Raw genomic sequence first — 24,179 nt, 5'->3', positions numbered from 1 at the left:
CTATCCCATCTTAAAAGGAAACTAGAGAGAGAAGGTGGGTGAGGTAATAATTGGTCCAGTAAAAGTTATTACCTCACCTGTCTTGTCTCCGTAATATCCTGGGACCAACACGACTACAACAACACTACATACATACAAAGAAACTTCAAGGCAACAACTGGGCCTTCAGTACATACGTTCTCAAAACCCTACAAAATAGACTTCTTGTTCTATGTAGATATATAGCCCTTTGGTAGGAAAGGTCTCTAAACTTTTTTAATACGCTAATATGTAGTTATTCCTCCCTCAAAAGGATATTCATTATTAAGATATTCATTTTTAAGGTCAGGCTTGACAAAGCCCTGGCTGGGATGATTTAGTTGGGGATTGGTCCTGCTTTGAGCAGGGGGTTGGACTAGATGACCTCCTGAGGTCCCTTCCAACCCTGATATTCTATGATTCTAAGAGCCCCTAACTATACAGACTTCAGGCTGTGCAAAGGAAATTCTTAGGTGACAATAAAATTTTCTTTTCTCAGACCTTTCATGTCCAGCAGTCTGACCTAACCATCAGGGGTTAAATTAGTCTTTCATCAAAGCTGAGAGACTTTAGCAACTTTCTTACAAACATTTTAAATTTTGAAGGGAATAAACAGTATTACTGAAGTATACATCAGTGTACTGAAGCTTTTTGAAGCAATGTGCTTGGGTTAGAGCTTCTGTGAGGGATAGAACTTAAGGTCAGCCTGTGATCAAACTGCAGCCAGGCAAATGGAGTCACATACTGAACTATTCTGGTAGCAGTGATAGGGAGTTGTAAGCCACCCTGCTCTGAAGATAGAGAACCAAAATCCTGATGGTATCACTAAACCTCATTTCCAGAAGGTGGAATTAAAGATGAAAAAGTATCAATACCTTTGTGTGTAACTAATGAACGTTGTTTTTGTTATTTAAGTGTCAACTGACAGTTTCACAGAAGGGGAGCATACGGCTGTCTTCACTAGAAACGCTGCAGTGCTACAGCCGTGCTGCTGTAGTGCTTCAGAGTAGACACTCACTATATCACCAGGAGGGGTTCGCCCATCAGTGTGGGTAACCCACCTCGCCGAGAGGTGGTAGCTAGGTTGATGAAAGAATTACTCTGTCGACTTAGCACTGTCTACATGGGGGGTTAGGTCAGTATAACTATATCGCTCAAGGCTGTGGATTTTTCACACCCCTGATAGAAGTAGTGATGTTGACCTAACTTTTTAATGTATACTTACCTTCCTTCAGAAGAGGGAGAACATACGTAGTGGATTGCATAAGACAAGAAATGCTCGCCGTTATCTTTCTCACTGGAGGAGCTGAGGTGGGAAAGAGCAGTGGGAATGTGACCTGGTGTGCCTGGGGATAGTCCTCACTGAAAATGCCAAGATCCTGGCAAGCTGCAAAAGAGAGAGCAGATATTCCCAGAACTGTGGTTTACACTGAAGTTAAACTCACCAACCAGTCACAAAGTGTGCTTCTGATTTCCCCACCCCCCACCCCCCGATGCCTTGCTGACTCATAAGGTATATCCCCTGGCGCCTTTCATAGAATATCGGGGTTGGAAGGGACCTTAGGAGGTCATCTAGTCCAACCCCTGCTTAAAGCAGGACCAATCCCTGATTTTTGCCCCAGATCCCTAAATGGCCCCCTCAAGGATTGAGCTCACAACCCTGGGTTTAGCAGGCCAATGCTCAAACCACTGAGCTATTCCTCCCCCCAATGGGTTCATTGTACAGCTGATGACTCTTGATGGGCCAACAAGCAGGCTTAGTGCTGAGGTCATTCTGTCTGGGGGTGTCACTCAGAAACACTGCACAAGTTTTGAAATGCAGATATACCATGCATATCTACAACTCACAATACAAGGGTGATACAAACATATAAACAAGATTATCATACTGGGCAAATTATAACATTTTTGCAGCTACTTTACACAGCATATCTGGTCAGATTGATAGCAATTTTATAATATTGGTATCAATATCACAAAGTGTTCCACATATTCCATATAGGTCACAGGGGCCTGGGAGACTTGCCCTGTCTAATAGTCAGGGATGATACTGCCCTGTCTAATATTCAAGGCAGTAGTATCCCTTTCACAGGGCCCTGGATGGACCTTGCCACCTGAGCCTTCCCAAGGAAGAGGAAGTAATTCTTTTGGGAGCGGTCTTTCCTCATTCTTCCACACTGAAGGATAGCTGTTGTACCTCCTTACCCCCATGTCTGGGGTGAGAAGGTAACACTTGCTGCTGTTGCTCTTCTCTTTACAAATGGCAAGAAACCTTCATGTTCTCTATACTAGTGCGCTCTCTCACCTTACTTTCAGTACTTGGACTGCTGGTTGTTGTGACCTACTACTGTTCAAGAGAAATAAACATTGTAAAAAATGAATGTTAATGTCATGAGGTGAGGAGGGGACGTGTAGAGGTTCAGTGACATGAGGGTTGTAAAAAAATGCGCTTGTATTTTTGCATGTTGGGTTCAAATGACCAGACTATCCTTATTCATACTATATTTGAGTCACGCATCAAGAAAGTGCCTCAGCAAGTTATGATTCGGCACAGGGCACAGTTTCACTATCAACTTTTTTTTGCTCCTTCCAGTACCCATATGCAGGATCTTCAGGAGGTGACCCAGGACCTTCACTATGAGAACTTCCGCTCTGAGAGACTTAAAAGAGGCGGCAGGTTGTCAGTACATGGTTACAGTCTACCATTGTCTCCTCTGAGTCTACCTTTCTGTCTGTCCTTCCCCCTTCTCATGCTGACCTTTCAGTAGCAGGATCTGATGTACCATAGGATGTTCAGGAGCTGTAATCAAAAACTGGAAGCTGATGGATCAGTCTCTAACACCTTAGATTTAAACATGAATAGAGGAAATGAATTGTTAGTAAATCTGGATAGACAATTGAGTTATACTTTTGCTTCTGGTTTCATTGGGATTTGTCCCTCTTCTTCCCCCACCCCCCCACTCGTTATGTAACACACCCTGTCCATCCCCTACCATTGTCCTGTCACCAGCTATTTGACCTAGCTAGCTGCCTCTTAAATTTTTTCTTCCAGGAAAAGTGATGGCAGAAATAACCCCTTACTCACCAGATCTGCTTCCTGTGTATTCAGAATTCTATTTGCTGATTTCATTGACTAAAATAATTTTGTGCAGGTTTTATGCCTATTAATGTTGCATAGCCAACAAAATTGAGAGATTCTACTCTCTTAAAGTTTGACTGCTGATATAGTATCTAAGAACCAGATAGTATCCTTGTGCATCACTAGAATTGATTAGTACCATCTAACTAAAAACTGGACAGTCTTGTTTGTGCAACTCTTTTGAAGGCATTGGTGTGCAGGTGTCACTAGTTTGGCCTGCAGAACTTTCTATGGTGATGGTCTGTCAAGGCAGGTTTCCCCCACTCTGGCACTTCGAGTGCAGAAATTTTAAAAATTAATACTTGCCACTCCAGGCTTGTATTAAACTCCCAAGGTTACAGCTTTTCTCTGACTTTGGCTTGGTAAACACTGCCACTAACCAAATGCAAAACCCCTTTTGGAACCCCAGGAAGACGTACCTGGGAATTCCTTCCTGTGGGGTACCCTCAAGCCCTTTCACCCTTCTCCATCCCCTCCCCCCAGCCTTCTGGGGAAGAGCTGAGAAAGAAAACAAAAGAAATTAGCTGTTGCCACCAGCTAATTAAACAACATATGCACCAACCTCTTAAGACACCAAAAATCCAATCCTGTTTTTTAAAAAAGGTAAATTTTATTAAAACCAAAAAGAAAGAAAATACATTTGGAACCTAGGCTTTTGCTAGATTTTAAAGAGCAATTCCAAAAATTAAGCACCCATAATAGCTTTCTTGGGGGTTCAGCTTAAAGGTTACAAGCAAACAAAAGCATCTGGGGTTAGTACAGAGGATTCAATTAGCCATAAGAAATAAACAGAAATAAAGCAAATTGCGTCTTTCTAAACATTTCTGATCTACTTGCACATTTGGGAGTTCCAAATAAGTACTAGGTATGATCTGATGATTTATGATCATACCTGGCCTAAAGCTTCTCATAGCATAACTGCTCCCTGTTCCCCTCTTTCCCGGAGAAAAAAATAACAGACAGAAAGGGGAAGTTTTTTCCCATTTTAAAAAGTTCTAGCCTTCCCATTGGCTCTTTTGGTCAGGTGCCCACTCCTTTTCCTTTACCTGTGGGACTTTAACAACCCTTTACAGGTAAAGCAAGCAGAGACCAGCCACCAAGAGGGACTTTATAGCTAGCTGGCTGGCTGGGTGCCCATAAAAGGGAGCTTACACCCCCCTCCCCTTCATTTATCACATGGTCTTTGAGAAGGAAAGAACTGAATTTGTCTCTGAGGCAAGGCTAGCATTCACTGGGATGGGGAAAGAGATTCTTGTAAAGTGAAAATAGTTGATCCCGGAGTCATTGTAAAGATACCTATGGAATGCCATGGTCTGTCTTTGTACAAAATCCCTTTTCAGAGTAGCACTTTACTACTCTGAAGGATCAGAAACAGCTGTAGCTGATCTAAAGCTTTAGGTTCTATCCGTTGTTCTCTGTTCAGAATGCATGTTACACTGGGTATATGCAAACCACACTTCCCACTACTAAAAATTGAATTCTAACTAGTTTACTGTCCTCAGGACTCAGTTGGGTGCAGGTAGAGCCAGTGGATGTGAAATGAAGCTGTGGCAGCAGCCACTAATAAACTCTTAGGCTTCCTCACAAGCACCCATTGCCCACTGGCAGGTAGGCTCTACAGCTCCCTCAACCTTGCTGGATTAAGCCTTTAATAAGGAGTGATTACCTTTAGTATGCTGGTTTGCTAATCAAGAACTTGTAATGCCTTACCTGTGAGGAATTCCCAATAGTTTTTAGCACCACAGCTTTCTTTTCCTCCAACAGCTGTTTGGCCCTCCATTCTGAAAGGGTTTCCATGGTAGTTTCCTGAGAGGGAGGAATGGGAAAATGAGAAGGAGTTCTGTTCTCTCCCTCTTTCCCTTATGTTCTTTTAAATTCTCCCTACCATTCTCAAAGAAAGGGGATAGGGTGGTGGTAATACTGTGAAATGGAGGCAAAAGAGATTATATTCTTGAAAGTGCCTCCAGGGTTAGAAATCAGTCTTGGCAGTCTACTTTGAAAAGGAATTTAATGTTCTCACCAGATTCTACTGTGTGGGCAGGTGTTTTCTTTTCTTTAAAAACACCAGGTAAACCTGAGGTTCCACTACAAGCACTTCATCTTACCTCCTGCAAACTGCATGGTTTTCCTATATTGCGGAGTAGTTGCCAGATGATGCCTACTTTAAATATGCTAGTTCCCTTTTCTCTGGCAGGTTAGAGGGTTAGAGAAACAGAGCTAGATCCTTCACAGCAGGAGTGAAGGGGACAGGGACTGCTCTCATTTTGATTAAAAATTCATGTTTGTTTTGAGTTGGGGGAGATCTGAGTTTCAGGTAGAAATTAATCAGGTATGTCTTGGCTTAAAAAAGTTGAAAACTGCTTTTGTACATTTCAGCCACTAGAGGGTTACATGATCACACACTAACAGGGCTGACAATCTTTCACAACCAGCAGTGGATTTTCCCTGCTGTTAAGACTGGAGAGAGAACCTAATGGGTCAGAATAGAAATGGGTTCCAACCCCTCTATGATAGTAGTTCAGTTCTTTCTCCAGGCAAACCAGCAAGCTATTAATCTGTTTTCAGCCACCTTGTTTTTTGAAATTGGAACCCCTCTCTAGTCTTTAAAGGGATTTTGGTTGAACTGGATTCCTGTTATCTAGCAAGTGTTTCTAGAGCTTGATGTCTATATATAGCTTTAATATAGAACTGGTCTAACTGGGATTGTGTGTTGCTCAGAATCTCATGGAGATTAAAAGTAGAGTTAAAACTGCTGAGCTTTCTGCCTCATAATCTTGAAAACAGGAAATAGGTAGTGTACACCAAGATACTCTGACAGATTGATGAGGATAGTCAATATGTTTTGTTTAGATTACACTAAAGATGTTTTTTGTCTCCTATCTAGTTATAAGTTTAGGGGTTGTATCTTACTTTGAGTATTATGAAGTGTTGGGTGTCAAATTACTACCTTTTTAGTAAACATCAGTTTGTTGTCAGGTGCATAAAGTAAACACTTAATGTATGGCATACTTGTGGCACCTTAGAGACCAACACATTTATTTGAGCATAAGCTTTCGTGAGCTACAGCTCACTTCATCGGATGCATTCCGAATGAAGTGAGCTGTAGCTCACGAAAGCTTATGCTCAAATAAATGTGTTGGTCTCTAAGGTGCCACAAGTCCTCCTTTTCTTTTTGCAAATACAGACTAACATGGCTGCTACTCTGAAACTTAATGTATGGTTAGATATGCATACTTCGCTCTGGACTCATGCCCGCAACACTACGCAACAGCTAGAGAAGTGTATCAGCTGCCGCTGGATGAGGTGTGAGGAATACCAGGAGCTGGGAGTCCTTGTGCCACACTAGCATCACTCCAGGGTCCTCTCCAGCATGGTTCTAGCTCTCGAAGGATGCCATCTGCTGGCAATACATGGAAAACCTGAATGGAAGGCGGACCAGGGCAAGGCATTCGAGGTGACATGCAAGTGGGAAGCCAGTAACCACTTCCTCCCCGGGGGCAGCTTCATCCAATTTGCCGACTGGAGGTTCATCCACGGGGCCTGGCTCAACTGCATCCCATTGAATGGAGCCGTCCTTCATGGGAATCGGGACGAGCAATGCAGGAAGTGCAGCTATGCCAATGAGACGCTACCCCATGTCCTGTGTAGCTGAAAGCCCCATTCCAGAGCCTGGCAGCTGCGACACACCACCATACAAGATCGCCTGGTCAGAGCCATCCCACCACCCGTAGAGAAGGTTGCCGTGAACTCCACTATCCCCGGAACCGACAGCCAACTGCGACCTGACGTAGTCATCACCAGTGAGGACTGGAAGAAGATCATCATGGTGGACATCTCAGTGCCCTTGGAGAGCAGGACCCCAGCCTTCCGCAACACCAGAACTCAAAAGATGGAGAAATTAGCCCCTCTGGGCGACGCCTTGAGAGCTAAGGATTACCAGATTCAGACATGCTGATCGTCGGAGCCCTGGGCATATGGGACCCCAGTAATGAGCAAGTGAGAGAATGTGGAATTGGTCAGTGCTACACTCTGCTGATGTGGCAACTCATGGTGTCAGATGCCATCAGGTGGTTGAGGGACATCTGCATAGAACACATCACCAGACATCGGCAATACCAGAAGGGATGAGCTGGAGTGCCAATGAGAAGTACAGTGGGGAAAGTAACTGAAATACTTTCCTCATGGGTTGTATTTTCCAAATGGACAATCTACCCTAAATGCTCAATTTCTGAGGTTCAGTCTACACTCATTCCTATATTTGCTTTCTGCAACCAACTCTCAAACACTTTTCATGAGTGATGTACCAGAGTATTCGGATTCTAAATCTAAACTGTATTGTTAAATTTATTCACCTTAATTTGGGTTATTGCAGATTATGCACTATATGTATCTTATGACTTTTTTAAAACAAACTATGTATTGTGGATAATCTAAGCATTATACCGAGATGTACAGACATTCTTTTCTTAACCTGTGTACTATATAATTTTGTTAACATTCGCTTTAATAAACATTTTTAAATTTGTATGGGTCTTTCACGCTGCAGAGGGGAGTGGAGGAAAAAAACGGCAGGGAAACTTGGGCATGTGTAGTACTTGAAACTACTTCTAACACCTTGACATTGGCTAAATTTCAAGTTGAAGTGGCCCTTGTAACTTGCATTGGATTACTTACACAGTAGTTAAAATTTAAACCTTCTTTGCAAGTGCTATTGGCTCCTGAAGCCAGGCTGATTGTTGACAGCATCATCACTCTTCTGTAGCCTACATAGGTGATAAGCGTACTTTTTAGTTTCAGAGTAACAGCCGTGTTAGTCTGTATTCGCAAAAAGTACAGGAGTACTTGTGGCACCTTAGAGACTAACCAATTTCTTTGAGCATAAGCTTTTGTGAGCTACAGCTCACTTCATCGGATGCATACCATGGAAACTGCAGCAGACTTTATATATACACAGAGAATATGAAACAATACCTCCTCCCACCCCACTGTCCTGCTGGTAATAGCTTATCTAAAGTGATCATCAGGTGGGCCATTTCCAGCACAAATCCAGGTTCTCTCACCCTCCACCCCCCCACACAAATTCACTCTCCTGCTGGTGATAGCCCATCCAAAGTGACAACTCTTTACACAATGTGCATGGCAATCAAGTTGGGCTATTTCCTGCACAAATCCAGGTTCTCTCACATCCCCCCCACCCCCATACACACACAAACTCACTCTCCTGCTGGTAATAGCTCATCCAAACTGACCACTCTCCAAGTTTAAATCCAAGTGAAACCGGAACATCTGGGGGGGGGGTAGGAAAAAACAAGAGGACACAGGCTACCTTGCATAATGACTTAGCCACTCCCAGTCTCTATTTAAGCCTAAATTAATAGTATCCAATTTGCAAATGAATTCCAATTCAGCAGTTTCTCGCTGGAGTCTGGATTTGAAGTTTTTTTGTTTTAAGATAGCAACCTTCATGTCTGTGATTGCGTGACCAGAGAGATTGAAGTGTTCTCCGACTGGTTTATGAATGTTATAATTCTTGACATCTGATTTGTGTCCATTTATTCTTTTACGTAGAGACTGTCCAGTTTGACCAATGTACATGGCAGAGGGGCATTGCTGGCACATGATGGCATATATCACATTGGTGGATGTGCAGGTGAACGAGCCTCTGATAGTGTGGCTGATGTTATTAGGCCCTGTGATGGTGTCCCCTGAATAGATATGTGGACACAGTTGGCAACGGGCTTTGTTGCAAGGATAAGTTCCTGGGTTAGTGGTTCTGTTGTGTGGTATGTGGTTGTTGGTGAGTATTTGCTTCAGGTTGCAGGGCTGTCTGTAGGCAAGGACTGGCCTGTCTCCCAAGATTTGTGAGAGTGCTGGGTCATCCTTTAGGATAGGTTGTAGATCCTTAATAATGCGTTGGAGGGTTTTAGTTGGGGGCTGAAGGTGACGGCTAGTGGCGTTCTGTTATTTTCTTTGTTAGGCCTGTCCTGTAGTAGGTAACTTCTGGGAACTCTTCTGGCTCTATCAATCTGTTTCTTTACTTCTGCAGGTGGGTATTGTAGTTGTAAGAGAGCTTGACAGAGATCTTGTAGGTGTTTGTCTCTGTCTGAGGGGTTGGAGCAAATGCGGTTGTATCGCAGAGCTTGGCTGTAGACGATGGATCGTGTGGTGTGGTCAGGGTGAAAGCTGGAGGCATGCAGGTAGGAATAGCGGTCAGTAGGTTTCCGGTATAGGGTGGTGTTTGTGACCATTGTTTATTAGCACTGTAGTGTCCAGGAAGTGGATCTCTTGTGTGGACTGGACCAGGCTGAGGTTGGTGGTGGGATGGAAATTGTTGAAATCATGGTGGAATTCCTCAAGGGCTTCTTTTCCATGGGTCCAGATGATGAAGATGTCATCAATATAGCGCAAGTAGAGTAGGGGCTTTAGGGGACGAGAGCTGAGGAAGCGTTGTTCTAAATCAGCCATAAAAATGTTGGCATACTGTGGGGCCATGCGGGTACCCATAGCAGTGCCGCTGATCTGAAGGTATAAATTGTCCCCGAATGTGAAATAGTTGTGGGTAAGGACAAAGTCACAAAGTTCAGCCACCAGGTTAGCCGTGACATTATTGGGGATAGTGTTCTTGACGGCTTGTAGTCCATCTTTGTGTGGAATGTTGGTGTAGAGGGCTTCTACATCCACGAACATGATACAGTTCTGTGGTGACCTAGAATCCTATTTTCGACGTCTCCGACTCACCTTCACTCCGACCTTCGAGACACCACTGACTTCCTGAGGAAACTTCAATCCATCGGTGATCTTCCTGATAACACCATCCTGGCCACTATGGATGTAGAAGCCCTCTACACCAACATTCCACACAAAGATGGACTACAAGCCGTCAGGAACACTATCCCTGATAATGTCACGGCTAACCTGGTGGCTGAACTTTGTGACTTTGTCCTTACCCATAACTATTTCACATTTGGGGACAATGTATACCTTCAGATCAGCGGCACTGCTATGGGTACCCGCATGGCCCCACAGTATGCCAACATTTTTATGGCTGATTTAGAACGCTTCCTCAGCTCTCGTCCCCTAAAGCCCCTACTCTACTTGTGCTATATTGATGACATCTTCATCATCTGGACCCATGGAAAAGAAGCCCTTGAGGAATTCCACCATGATTTCAACAATTTCCATCCCACCACCAACCTCAGCCTGGTCCAGTCCACACAAGAGATCCACTTCCTGGACACTACAGTGCTAATAAACAATGGTCACATAAACACCACCCTATACCGGAAACCTACTGACCGCTATTCCTACCTGCATGCCTCCAGCTTTCACCCTGACCACACCACACGATCCATCGTCTACAGCCAAGCTCTGCGATACAACCGCATTTGCTCCAACCCCTCAGACAGAGACAAACACCTACAAGATCTCTGTCAAGCTTTCTTACAACTACAATACCCACCTGCAGAAGTAAAGAAACAGATTGATAGAGCCAGAAGAGTTCCCAGAAGTTACCTACTACAGGACAGGCCTAACAAAGAAAATAACAGAACGCCACTAGCCGTCACCTTCAGCCCCCAACTAAAACCCTCCAACGCATTATTAAGGATCTACAACCTATCCTAAAGGATGACCCAGCACTCACAAATCTTGGGAGACAGGCCAGTCCTTGCCTACAGACAGCCCTGCAACCTGAAGCAAATACTCACCAACAACCACATACCACACAACAGAACCACTAACCCAGGAACTTATCCTTGCAACAAAGCCCGTTGCCAACTGTGTCCACATATCTATTCAGAGGACACCATCACAGGGCCTAATAACATCAGCCACACTATCAGAGGCTCGTTCACCTGCACATCCACCAATGTGATATATGCCATCATGTGCCAGCAATGCCCCTCTGCCATGTACATTGGTCAAACTGGACAGTCTCTACGTAAAAGAATAAATGGACACAAATCAGATGTCAAGAATTATAACATTCATAAACCAGTCGGAGAACACTTCAATCTCTCTGGTCACGCAATCACAGACATGAAGGTTGCTATCTTAAAACAAAAAAACTTCAAATCCAGACTCCAGCGAGAAACTGCTGAATTGGAATTCATTTGCAAATTGGATACTATTAATTTAGGCTTAAATAGAGACTGGGAGTGGCTAAGTCATTATGCAAGGTAGCCTGTGTCCTCTTGTTTTTTCCTACCCCCCCCCCAGATGTTCTGGTTTCACTTGGATTTAAACTTGGAGAGTGGTCAGTTTGGATGAGCTATTACCAGCAGGAGAGTGAGTTTGTGTGTGTATGGGGGTGGGGGGGATGTGAGAGAACCTGGATTTGTGCAGGAAATAGCCCAACTTGATTGTCATGCACATTGTGTAAAGAGTTGTCACTTTGGATGGGCTATCACCAGCAGGAGAGTGAATTTGTGTGGGGGGGTGGAGGGTGAGAGAACCTGGATTTGTGCTGGAAATGGCCCACCTGATGATCACTTTAGATAAGCTATTACCAGCAGGACAGTGGGGTGGGAGGAGGTATTGTTTCATATTCTCTGTGTATATATAAAGTCTGCTGCAGTTTCCACGGTATGCATCCGATGAAGTGAGCTGTAGCTCACGAAAGCTTATGCTCAAATAAATTGGTTAGTCTCTAAGGTGCCACAAGTACTCCTGTACTTTTTAGTGGTTGTTAGCATTTGATGCTGTGTTAACAATATATATTGCTCTTTGTACCACTTCCGCTTACCCCTCTACACATGACTGCAAAACTGATCTTAGACTGATTTGCTTGGAGCTTGCTTTTTCCCAGTAAGATCTCCAAACAGATGTATACGCACTTTTAAAAAACCTGTATTCTGTTGTGTCTCTCAAACTGCCCCATAGGTGGAGAAAGGGAAGAATGCTGCTCTGCCCTCATTTTGGGAGGCTTTCAGATATGTATATCAATGAGCACCATATAAAATATCTAGGGTTTATATCATATTTAAGTCACTTAATCAGGCGTGCATGTGTTTTGTAACAGGTCTTACCAGATACATTGCTAAATGCACCCACTTATTGAGCAAGTTGAATTATGTATGGAATATATAGCAGAGTAAAGGAATTAAGGTGTTGGTCCCACTGAGTCAATGGTAAATGCAAATAAAATTCCCAGGTTATTGGAATGGCAGTGATATGCTACATGAAATTCAGCTCTGAATTAAATGGCAAGGTATTTAGAAGCCATGAGGAATTGTGAAGGATCTTTCTTCTGAAAAAGCTCTAGGTTTGCACTTGGTACTTTGAGAAGACATTTTGCTTGGTCTTAAATCTTGATAGTAATGTATGGCTTTTCATATGGTTGATCAAACCTGTGGCATATGCTAGTTCTATTTCATGTCTCTGATCTTATAGGAAACAGTTCTAGCTGCAGGGGCAGCCAAATTCCTGACACAGATCCTAGTGGGCCTCTAGGAAAACCCAAAACTGATGCCCAGTTATTTTAACATGTCACTTCTGAACTCATGCTCATAGTTTGTTCATCTTAAACTTCTGCTTTGCTTCAGTCATGTCAATATATGAACCTTAGCACCTCTTCTGAGATGGGTCTACCTGTGCTACTCTGACATGGTTTTAGAAAATAAGGTGGTTGAACTTGTGAAGGACAGAGGAGAACACTGGAGTACTTGTAGCATCTCTAGTAAATTGTATTTAGGTGCTGGTGAACAAATTTTGTTTGATATTAGTATACCTCTGTTGTGGTAATCAAATACCTGCATGGACACAACTTTATCTTTATTGTATCAATTACTGCACTTAAACACTGTTCAAAAATAGTACTGAGTCTTGCATATAGATCAAGGATGACAGCTGTCTTAATTCACAGCAAGTAACCTTCTGCATTCCTCACTTGTGCCTGTGTTAAGCTCCTTTGTTCGTTTTTCTTTTTCTATTTTTGGGAGGTGGATGGGGGGGAAAAGCGGTGTACTTGCTCTGAAAAAGGTTCATTCTTATGAAAAATGTTTTTCAGTTGATGTGAGGAAAGTGCCTAAATCCTGTGTGTATTTAAAGAAACTGCATGTGAGAGAGAAGACTGCAAGTCTGGTTCAGAATGAGACTCTCGGTTGCGTAGTCATAAGATTAAGATTTTTGTCAGTTATTTTTAGTAAAAGTCAGGGACTGGTCACAGGCAATAAACAAAAATTCACGGAAGACCTTGACTTTTTTGGTTTTTTTTTTTTTTTTTTTTTTTTAACTGACAAAATGAGACTAATGTGGGATGAGAGCCCAAGCCCTGCTGTGGAAGGAGGGGAGGGCTTCCCTGGTAGCCTGAAGCTGAAGCAGAAAATGTCATAGGGGTCTCTGGAAGTCATGAAATCCATGACTTCCAAGACCTTAGTGACATAATCTTAGCCTTACCTATGGACAGATATAAAACTGCCACTTTAAGTAAATGAACCAGAAGGCACACACATTGATGAATGTTTATGCCTCTTTGTTTTAATCTTAGGAAAGTTGAAGATGAGGAAGTGAATAAAGATCAGATTTTGCTGGAAAAAGAAGCTGAAGTAAGACTGCTTTCCTTATAGACAAGCTGTGTATTGCAAAAATGCCCACTTTTCATTCCTTAATTATTTTCTTTGGGGCTAAATATTTCATTGTGGTCTCAGTGCAGAAGTTTTTTTAGGTTTTGTTTTTGTTTAACAGTTAAAACAATTTCAGTAGTGAGTGACAGGAGTATGAAAACTTTCTCTCTTAAGAATGGTCACAACTGCTTGCTTGCTTGCTCTGGTAATTCCAAAGCTTATTTTTTTTTCAAAATTCCAACTTGGAGGGGACTGGATAGCTCAAGGTAATGAAAAGAAAAGGAGTACTTGTGGCACCTTAGAGACTAACCAGTTTATTTGAGCATGAGCTTTCATGAGCTACAGCTCACTTCATCGGATGCATACCGTGGAAACTGCAGCAGACATTATATACACACAGAGATCATGAAACAATACCTCCTCCCACCCCACTGTCCTGCTGGTAATAGCTTATCTAAAGTGATCATCAAGTTGGGCCATTTCCAGCACAAATCCAGGTTTTCTCACCCTCCGCCCCCCCCCCCACACACACTCACTCTCCTGCTGGTAATAGCCCATCCAAAGTGACAACTCTCTTCACAATGTGTATGATAATCAAGGTGGACCATTTCCTGCACAAATCCAGGTTCTCTCACCCCCTCACCTCCCTCCAAAAACCATACACACAAACTCACTCCTGCTGGTAGTGACTGTACCTTGGGAACCTTTAATCTCCTGGCTGCCGGCTCATATCTGTTTTGGATCAGAAAGTAGTTTGCCATCTGCTGGTTGTTTTAAGTCCTTTGTGAAATGAGCCTGGGCTCACTCCAATTTATAGTGAGCATATGTGACCATATTACAAAATCCCTGCTACAACTGACATCAGTCTGCACCTTCAGAGCATTCTTAGGCACCAGGTTATTGAATGGACAGTTGACACTGAATTATCTTCTTGCCTCTGATACAGTTCTGCTAAGCCAGGATTATCCACATATCAGGGCAGTGGGGAGAAGCTTGTCTTGTAATTATAGAATTTCAGCACTTTAATAGGGCACCTTTCCATGTGAGTTTAATTTCACAAAAAGTTTAATTTCACACTTAGCATATAGTTGTTACTCAGCGTTGACAAGTGTGAACAGCATTACAAGCAAAAGGAGATTGCATACTGCAATTAGAATTTGCATTTGAACATGCACTCTGATAATCAGTCAAATAACTTCCTTTCATTACTAACTCCCCCCCACTAATCTGATGACGTTCAAGTGCAGAGTCCTGCACTTAGGAAAGAAGAATCCCATGCACTGCTACAGACTAGGGACCGAGGGGCTAGGCAGCAGTTCTGCAGAAAAGGACCTAGGGGTGGACAAGAAGTTCAATATGAGTAAACAGTGTGCCCTCATTGCCAAGAAGGCTAACAGCATTTTGGGATGTATAAGTAGGAGCATTGCCAGCAGATCGAGGGACGTGATCATTCCCCTCTGTTCAACATTGGTGAGGCCTCGTCTGGAGTACTGTGTCCAGTTTTGGGCCCCACCCTACAAGAAGGATGTGAAAAAATTGGGAAGAGTCCAGCGGAGGGCAACAAAAATGATTAGGGGACTGGAGCACATGATTTATGAGGAGAGGCTGAGGGAACTGGGATTGTTTAGTCTGCAGAAGAGAAGAATGAGGGGGGATTTGATAGCTGCTTTCAACTACCTGAAAGGGGGTTCCTAAGAGGATGGAACTAGGCCAGAGGCAGGCAAACTCCGGCCTGCGGGCCGCGTCTGGCCCGCGGGACCATCCTGGCTGGCCCTTGAGCTCCTGGCCAGGGAGGCTAGCCCCCGGCACCTCCCTCACTGTTCCTCCTCCTCCCCTGTAGTGACACTGCCACGCGGGCAGTGCGGCTTGCTCTGTCCAGGCAACGGGGCTGCAGACTCCTGTTGCTCTGAGCGGCCTGGTAAGGGGGTGGTGGCAGGGGGAGGCTGGATAAGGGGCAGGGGGTCCCGGGGGCAGTCAGGGAACAGAGCAGGGGGTGGTTGGATGGGGTGTAGCTTCTGGGGCAGGGAAAAGGGGGTTGATAGTGTGTGGGAGTCAGGAGGCAGGGGTGTGGATAGGGGTCAGGGCAATCTGGGGGTGGGGGGGGAGGGTTGGATAACATGCTGGGTCCCTGGGGGCCTGTCAGAGGGTGGGGGTGTGGATGGCGGGGGCAGTCAGGTGACAGGGAGTAGGGGGTGTTGAATGGGGGTGGGGTCCCGGGGGGGGCAGTTAGGGGTGGGAGGTGGTGGTCAGGGGACAAGGAGCGGGAGAGAGGGGGTGTATGGGTCAGAGGTTCTGAGAGGGGCAGGAACTGGGAGGGGGGGCAGGGGCCAGGCTGTTTGGGGGGGCACAGCCTTCACTACCCAGCCCTCCATACAGTTTTGCGCCCTGATGTGGCCCTCTGGCCAAAAAGTTTGCCTATCCCTGATCTAGACTGTTCTCAGTGGTACCAGATGATAGAACAAGGAATAATGGTCTCAAGTTGCAGTGGGGGAGGTTTAGGTTGGCTATTAGGAAAAACCTTTTCACTAGAAGGGTGGTAAAGCTCTGGAATGGGTTACCTAGGGAGGTGGTGGAATCTCCTTCCTTTGAGGTTTTTACGTCAGGCTTGACAAAGTCCTGGCTGGGATGATTTAGTTGGGGATTAGGCCCTACTTTGAGCAGGGGGTTGGACTAGATCAGGGGTCGGCAACCTATGGCACGTATGCCAAAGACGGCACATGAGCCTTTTTTTTTTTTTTTTTTTTTTTTTAATGGCACGCTGCTGCCTGCTGGGTCCCAGCCACCAGCCCCACTCAGCCGGCTGCCGAACCCAGGCCAGGATCCAAGCAGGCAACAGCGTGCCATTAAAAATCCTGCCCACCCTGGCCTGCTCTTCTCTGTGCGCCCCCCTCTTCCCCCCCCCCCCACGGGGGCAGGGTGAAGAAGCTTGGTCCTGCTGGCTGCTGCTGCAGGGCAGGCAAGCTTCCCCCTCCCCAGCCTCTTCCCTAGCGTGCTGTGTTCCTGCCTCTCCCTCCCTGCTGCCAATCAACTGATGGCCCTTGCGAGGGAGGGGGAGAAGCGGAGTCGCAGAGCACTCTCTGCTCCAGGGAGGAGGCAGAGAAGAGGTGGAGACAGGGCCTTGGGGAAGGGGTGGTGGAATCAGGGCATATCCCCTCCAGCGCCCTGCCGTGATCTGCTCTGGGCAGGGGGCTGGAAGCACACCCAGCCCTCTACCCTGATCCCTACACCCCCTGACACACACCCAGCTCTGACTCCAGCACCCCCCACACACCCTAGCCTCCTGCCCTGACCCCTGGGCCCCTGACATTCCCACCCCCACCCTGAGCACCAAATGGGTGCTCCTGCACACACACCCGCGCACACACATTCCCACCTGTGCCCCTCACACCAAATGGGAGCTGCCCTGGTAAGCACTCCACACCCAAACCTCCTGCCCCAACCCTGAGTCCCCTCCCTCATTCTAGCTCCTGGCCAGACCCTACACCCCAGCCCCCAGCCTGCTCCTTCACTCCCAGCCCTATGGTCAGTGCACTCCCACCCTCAGCTCAGTGCAGAGAGAAAGGAGGAGAACGGGCTAGAACCAGGGAGAACGTAGGTACCCCCTCTGTGGGCAGGGCCAGGATCCCAAACCGGCAGCAGGCTGAGTGGGGCCAGCAGCTAGGATCCTGACTGACAGGAGCCAGCGGATGGAACCCCAGACTGGCTGCCAGTCTGGGGTTCTGGCTGCTGGCCCCTTGCCAGCCGGGGTCCCGGCCGCAGGCCCCATTCAGCCTGCTGCTGGCCTAGGTGAACGGAATCCCAGGCTGACAGCGGGCTGAGCGGGCCAGCAGCATAAGATCAGCATTTTAATTTAATTTTAAATGAAGCTTCTTTTGAAAACCTTGTTTACTTTATATACAATAGTTTAGTTATATAATATATAGACTTATAGAGAGACCTTCTAAAAAAGTTAAAATGTATTACTGGCACGCAAAACCTCAAATTAAGGTGAATAAATGAAGACTCGGCACACCACTTTTGAAAGGTTGCCGACCCCTGGACTAGATGACCTCCTGAGGTCCCTTCCAACCCTGATATTCTATGGTTCTAGAGATGAGCTTGTAGTCCTTCACAGCAGGAAAAACATCTTGCTCCCCACAATTGCAGAAACCCTTCTCTGTGTCCTTTTAACAAGGACAAGACCCCTTCTGAACCCCCTGCCTTCTACTGGTGCTCTTGTCACTGGAGTGGGGATGATCTCTTGAGGAGGACTGTAGTTAACATAGGGGTGGCAGGCTTGTCAATGTGGGGAGTGGCTGGGATGGAGTAAGGTTGTTGGGGTCATTATGCTAACTTCATTAAAAAAAATAAATTGCAGAAACGTATTAATGCAGCAATAAGGGTGAAAACTTAAATGCACAAAAGCAAGGGCATAATAAAACCAAAGTTCCTAGAGCAATATTGGCTCCATTATTTTAAATCTATCAAGAGCATCATTCAATAGCCTAAATAGAACTTAAGACGACTACATGTATGCAATATGGTTGGGTTAATCTCAACAGTTGTTTCCTGACTTGTGCATTTAAACACTCAAACATTTTAGGATTATTGAATTGTATTTGTAGAACCCCAATCTAAGTTTTTCTTAGTTTTAATATCCTATATGTTTGTCTGGATAGATGGATTACCAGCACTACTGGGTTCCTGGCAGCAATCCCTGTCTGCCACAGAAGAAGTTGTCTGAATTATTTCACTAGCTGGAATGCTTCATGTATTGCCTCTTTCTGTCAAGGATCAAGGAATGGGTGGAGGGGACATAAGTCAGCTTGCAGACTGGGGCTTTACTAATAACTTCAGTGACTGTAAATACTGTAGTTTAATTCAGCTCTTCAACACCACCACACACAATCCATTTTAATGTATTGCTGTAACTAAGAAAATAACACCAAAAGGAAATAGAGGAAGTAGAAGCTTCTGCTGAGACACACTTTGGAAACTGGTGCCAAATATCAAAAGTGATGCCTGTTGTTTTGATCAGTAAATTACTTACATATTTTTGTGAGTGAAGAAAAGCAATATTTTTTTAATGTTACAACTAACCATCAAAAAAGTATTAGTGAAGATCAAAATTAGTTGTCATTGAATAGGAACCAATCCGTTGTGGCAGTGAAGAACCACTTGCTTAGGAGAGAGGGCTAAAGGGCTTTTTCTGTACTATTTGTCTTTTTCAGCTTCGTCGCATGCAAGAGATGATTGCAAGGATGCAGGCTCAGATGCAAATGCAGATGCAAGGTGGTGAGGGAGACAGCAGTGCAGTTCCTGGACACCATGTTTAAATTCTTTGGTAAGACCTTCATTTGATTATAATTGCAATAAGAAAAATAAATTGTCCATAGTAGATGTTTCAAGGCATTGGAAAGTCAATCAGTTGACCTGAGATTGTTTAAGAGGTTCAGTCCATTTCATGTTACATTTTTAAATATTCACACAAGTGTTTTTTAAAGTGAAGTGACTCAGTACCTTGAAGACCGAATAAGCATATTTAAACTTACTTAATTGAGTATTGATGCTCTGATTGAAAAAGGTATTATGAAAACTTGATTTCATTTTTTCAAATGTAACTTTCAATTTCCAGAAAAACGTAGAGAACTGTATTCAGTTCTTAATTTCTGTTTTGAGCTTTGTCTTGAGAACACGGTCATGTGCTCCTGTTCTAATAGTGGGGATAGCTTCCATCTGGCGAACAGTTCTGACAATCTGGCTTAGTTCAGTTCTGACAATTACTAAAGACAATTAAAGAATGGTGACAGTGAACTTAAAGCAATGCATTTTAGTATGTATTTTAAATAGCTATCTGAAAATATTCATTCAAACTTTGTCTACTTTGTCTAACCCATTCTTTTGCTTTCTTAGGACAAGTAAGAATTTTTATGGATAAATAATTATTTAATACACATCTCCTCCTCCTCCCTGACTGTGTAGACCATTGAAATCCTTGGCCAGGCTGTTCTTCCCGACATCTTTCTGTCAAGTGCATATTTTTTTCCCATTGATGGTAATTCACATTAAGAGCACTTAAATTTTTTTCCTCCATCTTCTCTTTGGTCAGACACCACAACTATGTCCTTACAAGAGATGCTTAGTTGGTCTGTCTTCCGTCATCCTAATTACATGTCCTGCCCATTGGAGTCCTCAGGGTTTCACTACTATTATACTTGCTTCTCCATAGACCTCCTGCAATTCCCTGTTATATCTTCTTTTGGCCTTACTAGCCAAAAACTTCATCTCAACCATGTATTTTTGAAGGTATTTATAAGCTGTCTTTCTTCCTTCTTAGTAAGTGCCTGTGTCTCTCACATCCATATAAAACAATAGGCCTTACAATGGCCTCAGATCTGATCTTTCTCAGTTGTTGCAAGCTGAAAAAATTCCATGTAGAGGCATTTCCCCTCTCTAATCATGACTTCTATTTCCTCCCTCACCTAACTGTTGTTTTAAATGCCTAGGAGCATTAATTACCATCTAACTTGTTTATCAATTGTTAAGTAAGCTTGTCTCACCAGCAACCACATACCACACAACAGAACCACTAACCCAGGAACCTATCCTTGCAACAAAGCCCGTTGCCAACTGTGTCCACATATCTATTCAAGGGACACCATCACAGGGCCTAATAACATCAGCCACGCTATCAGAGGCTCGTTCACCTGCACATCCACCAATGTGATATATGCCATTATGTGCCAGCAATGCTCCTCTGCCATGTACATTGGTCAAACTGGACAGTCTCTACGTAAAAGAATAAATGGACACAAATCAGATGTCAAGAATTATAACATTCATAAACCAGTTGAAGAACACTTCAATCTCTCTAGTCATGCGATTACAGACATGAAAGTTGTGATATTACAAAAAAAAAACTTCAAATCCAGACTCCAGCGAGAAACTGTTGAATTGGAATTCATTTGCAAATTTGATACAATTAACTTAGGCTTGAATAGAGACTGGGAGTGGCTAAGTCATTATGCAAGGTAACCTATTTCCCCTTGTTTTTTCCTACCCCCCCCCCCCCCACCGACGTTCCTGTTAAACCCTGGATTTGTGCTGGAAATGACCCACCTTGATTATCATACACATTGTAAGGAGAGTGATCACTTTAGATAAACTATTACCAGCAGGAGAGTGGGGTGGGAGGAGGTATTTTTTTTCATGCTTTGTGTGTATATAAAAAGATCTTCTACACTTTCCACAGTATGTATCCGATGAAGTGAGCTGTAGCTCACGAAAGCTTATGCTCAAATAAATTGGTTAGTCTCTAAGGTGCCACTCCTTTTCTTTTTGCAAATACAGACTAACACAGCTGTTACTCTGAAACTTGTCCAAGATTATCATTTTACAACCATATATTTGGTCTAAAGTCCCATTTTTCTTGCCACATCCTTCAAGTCTCCAGTCCTTTGTACCTTCTGTCTTTTGGCCCTGGTCTACACTAGGAGTTGAGGTCGAATTTAGCAGCGTTAAATCGATTTAACCCTGTACCTGTCCACACGATGAAGCCCTTTTTTCGACTTAGAGGGCTCTTAAAATCAATTTCCTTACTCCACCCCCGACAAGGGGATTAGCACTGAAATCGGCCTTGCTGGGTCGAATTTGGGGTCCTGTGGACACAATTAGACGGTATTGGCCTCCAGGAGCTATCCCAGAGTGCTTCATTGTGACCACTCTGGACAGCACTCTCAACTCAGATGCACTTGCCAGGTAGACGGGAAAAGGCCCGCAAACTTTTGAATTTCAATTTCCTGTTTGGCCAGAGTGGCAAGCTGCAGGTGACCATGCAGAGCTCATCAGCAGAGGTAACCATGATGGAGTCCCAGAATCGCAAAAGACCTCCAGCATGGACCGAACGGGAGGTACGGAATCTGATCGCTGTATGGGGAGAGGAATCCGTGCTATCAGAACTCCGTTCCAATTTTCAAAACGCCAAAACATTTGTCAAAATCTCCCAAGGCATGAAGGACAGAGGCCATAACAGGGACCTGAAGCAGTGCCGCGTGAAACTTAAGGAGCTGAGGCAAGCTTACCAGAAAACCAGAGAGGCAAACAGCCGCTCCGGGTCAGAGCCCAAAACGTGCTGCTTCTATGATGAGCTGCATGCCATTTTAGGGGGTTCAGCCACCACTACCCCAGCCATGTTGTTTGACTCCTTCAATGGAGATGGAGGCAAAACAGAAGCAAGTTTTGGGGACGAGGAAGATAGCTCACAGCAAGCAAGTGGAGAAACCAGTTTTCCCAGCAGCCAGGAACTGTTTTTCACCCTGGACCTGGAGCCAGTACCCCCTGAACCCACCCAAGGCTGCCTCCTGGAGCCGCCAGGCAGAGAAGGGACCTCTGGTGAGTGTACCTTTTAAAATAGTACACGTGGTTTAAAAGCAAGCATGTTTAATTATTAATGTGCCCTGGCATTCGCGGCTCTCCTGGATGTACTCCCAAAGCCTTTGCAAAAGGTTTCTGGGGAGGGCAGCCTTATTCCGTCCACCATGGTAGGACACTTTACCACTCCAGGCCAGTAGCATGTACTCAGGAATCATTGTAAAACGAAGCATTGCAGTGTATGTTTGCTGGCATTCGAACAACATCCATTCTTTCTCTCTGTTATCCTCAGGAGAGTGATATCATTCATGGTCACCGGGTTGAAATAGGGTCCTTTTCTTAAAGGGGCATTCAGACGTGCCTGTTCCTGCTGGGCTGTTTGCCTGTGGCTGAACAGAAATGTTCCCCGCTGTTAGCCACGGGGAGGGTGTAGGGGCTAGCCACACGCTTGGGGGAGGCAAAATGCGACCTTGGAACGAAAGCACATGTGCTATGTATGTAATATTAACAGCAAGGTTTACCATGAAAGAGTGTACCCATTGTTCTATAAAATGTCTTTTTAAATACCACTGTCCCTTTTTTTCTCCACCAGCTGCATGTGTTTCAAGGATCACAGGATCTTCTCCTTCCCAGAGGCTAGCGAAGATTAGAAGGCGGAAAAAACACACTCACGATGAAATGTTCTGAGCTCATGCTGTCCTCCCACACCGACAGAGCACAGAGGAATGCGTGGAGGCAGACTATGTCAGAGTGCAGGAAAGCACAAAATGACCGGAAGGAGAGGTAGCGGGCTGAAGCTGAAAGGTGGCAGCAATCTGATGAGAGGAGGCAGGATTCAATGGTGAGGCTGCTGGAGGATCAAACTAATATGCTCCAGTATATGGTTGAGCTGTAGGAAAGGCAGCAGGAGCACAGACCGCCGCTACAGCCCCTGTGTAACCAACCGCCCTCCTCCAAGTTCCATAGCCTCCTCACCCAGACATCCAAGAATGCGGTGGGGGGGCCTCCGGCCACCCAGCCACTCCACCCCAGAGGATTGCCCAAGCAACAGAAGGCTGGCATTCAATAAGTTTTAACTTTTAAAGTGCTGTGTGGCCTTGTCCTTCCCTCCTCCCCCACCCCTCCTGGGCTACCTTGGCAGTTATCCCCCTATTCGTGTGATGAATTAATAAAGAATGCATGAATGTGAAGCAACAGTGACTTTATTGCCTCTGCAAGTGGTGATCGAAGGGAGGAGGGGAGGATGGTTAGCTTACAGGGAAGTACAGTGAACCAAGGGGCAAGGGTTTTCATCAAGGAGAAACAAACAGAACTTTCACACTGTAGCCTGGCCAGTCATGAAACTGGTTTTCAAAACTTCTCTGATGCGCACTGCACCCTCCTGTGCTCTTCTAACCGCCCTGGTGTCTGGCTGTGCATAACCAGCAGCAAGGCGATTAGCCTCAACCTCCCACCCCGCCATAAACATCTCCCCCTCACTCTCACAGATATTGTGGAGCGCACAGCAAGTGGTAATAATAGTGGGAATATTGGTTTCGCTGAGGTCTAACCAAGTCAGTAAACTGCGCCAGTGCGCCTTTAAACATCCAAATGCACATTCTACCACCATTCTGCACTTGCTCAGCCTGTGGTTGAACAGCTCCTGACTACTGTCCAGGGCGCCTGTGTATGGCTTCATGAGCCGTGGCATTAAGGGGTAGGCTGGGTCCCCAAGGATAACTATAGGCATTTCAACATCCCCAATGGTTATTTTCTGGTCTGGGAAGAAAGTCCCTTCCTGCAGCTTTTGAAACAGACCAGAGTTCCTGAAGATGCGAGCGTCATGTACCTTTCCCGGCCATCCCACGTTGATGTTGGTGAAACATCCCTTGTGATCCACCAGTGCTTGCAGCACTGTTGAAAAGTACCCCTTGCGGTTTATGTACTTGCCGGCTTATTGCTCCGGTCCCAAGATAGGGATATGGGTTCCGTCTAAGGCCCCACCACAGTTAGGGAACCCCATTGCAGCAAAGCCATGCACTATGACCTGCACATTTCCCAGGGTCACTACCCTTTATCAGCAGATCTTTGATTGCGTTGGCTACTTGCATCACAGTAGATTTGCCCACTCC

The 24,179-nt window shown here is 45.0% G+C and overlaps 2 protein-coding genes across 15 annotated transcripts in view; both read left to right on the top strand.

The window, feature by feature from the left end:
• SEPTIN2 (septin 2) overlaps window positions 1–24,179 on the top strand; it is a 111,846-nt gene that overhangs the window by 23,596 nt on the left and 64,071 nt on the right. For 5 of the 14 annotated variants that reach the window (XR_012160865.1, XR_012160866.1, XR_012160860.1 and 2 more), the window contains 5 exons: window positions 2,612–2,698; window positions 13,644–13,701; window positions 18,930–19,042; window positions 21,510–22,089; window positions 22,661–23,258. Coding sequence is in view for 6 of the 14 variants with exons in the window: in XM_073360462.1 (XP_073216563.1) it covers window positions 2,612–2,698; window positions 13,644–13,701; window positions 18,930–19,034 (250 nt within the window). In the remaining 8 variants the exon portion in view is untranslated. Of the gene's footprint in view, window positions 1–2,611; window positions 2,699–6,341; window positions 8,091–13,643; window positions 13,702–18,929; window positions 19,043–21,509; window positions 22,090–22,660; window positions 23,259–24,179 lie in introns of those variants that run through there. The other 9 variants (XM_073360463.1, XM_073360464.1, XM_073360461.1 and 6 more) reach the window with 7 other exon arrangements.
• Window positions 18,972–24,179, top strand: part of FARP2 (FERM, ARH/RhoGEF and pleckstrin domain protein 2) — a 272,153-nt gene continuing 266,945 nt past the window's right edge. Inside the window, exon 1 of the mRNA XM_073360436.1 lies at window positions 18,972–19,042. The gene's annotated coding sequence lies outside the window, so the exon portion shown is untranslated. The remainder of the gene's footprint in view (window positions 19,043–24,179) is intronic.

Source organism: Lepidochelys kempii, chromosome 9 (assembly GCF_965140265.1).
Source record: "Lepidochelys kempii isolate rLepKem1 chromosome 9, rLepKem1.hap2, whole genome shotgun sequence".
In the NCBI taxonomy this organism is placed as follows: domain Eukaryota; kingdom Metazoa; phylum Chordata; order Testudines; family Cheloniidae; genus Lepidochelys; species Lepidochelys kempii.
The sequence above is the reverse complement of the archived record's forward strand: the minus strand, read 5'-3'. Positions and strand labels throughout refer to the sequence as shown.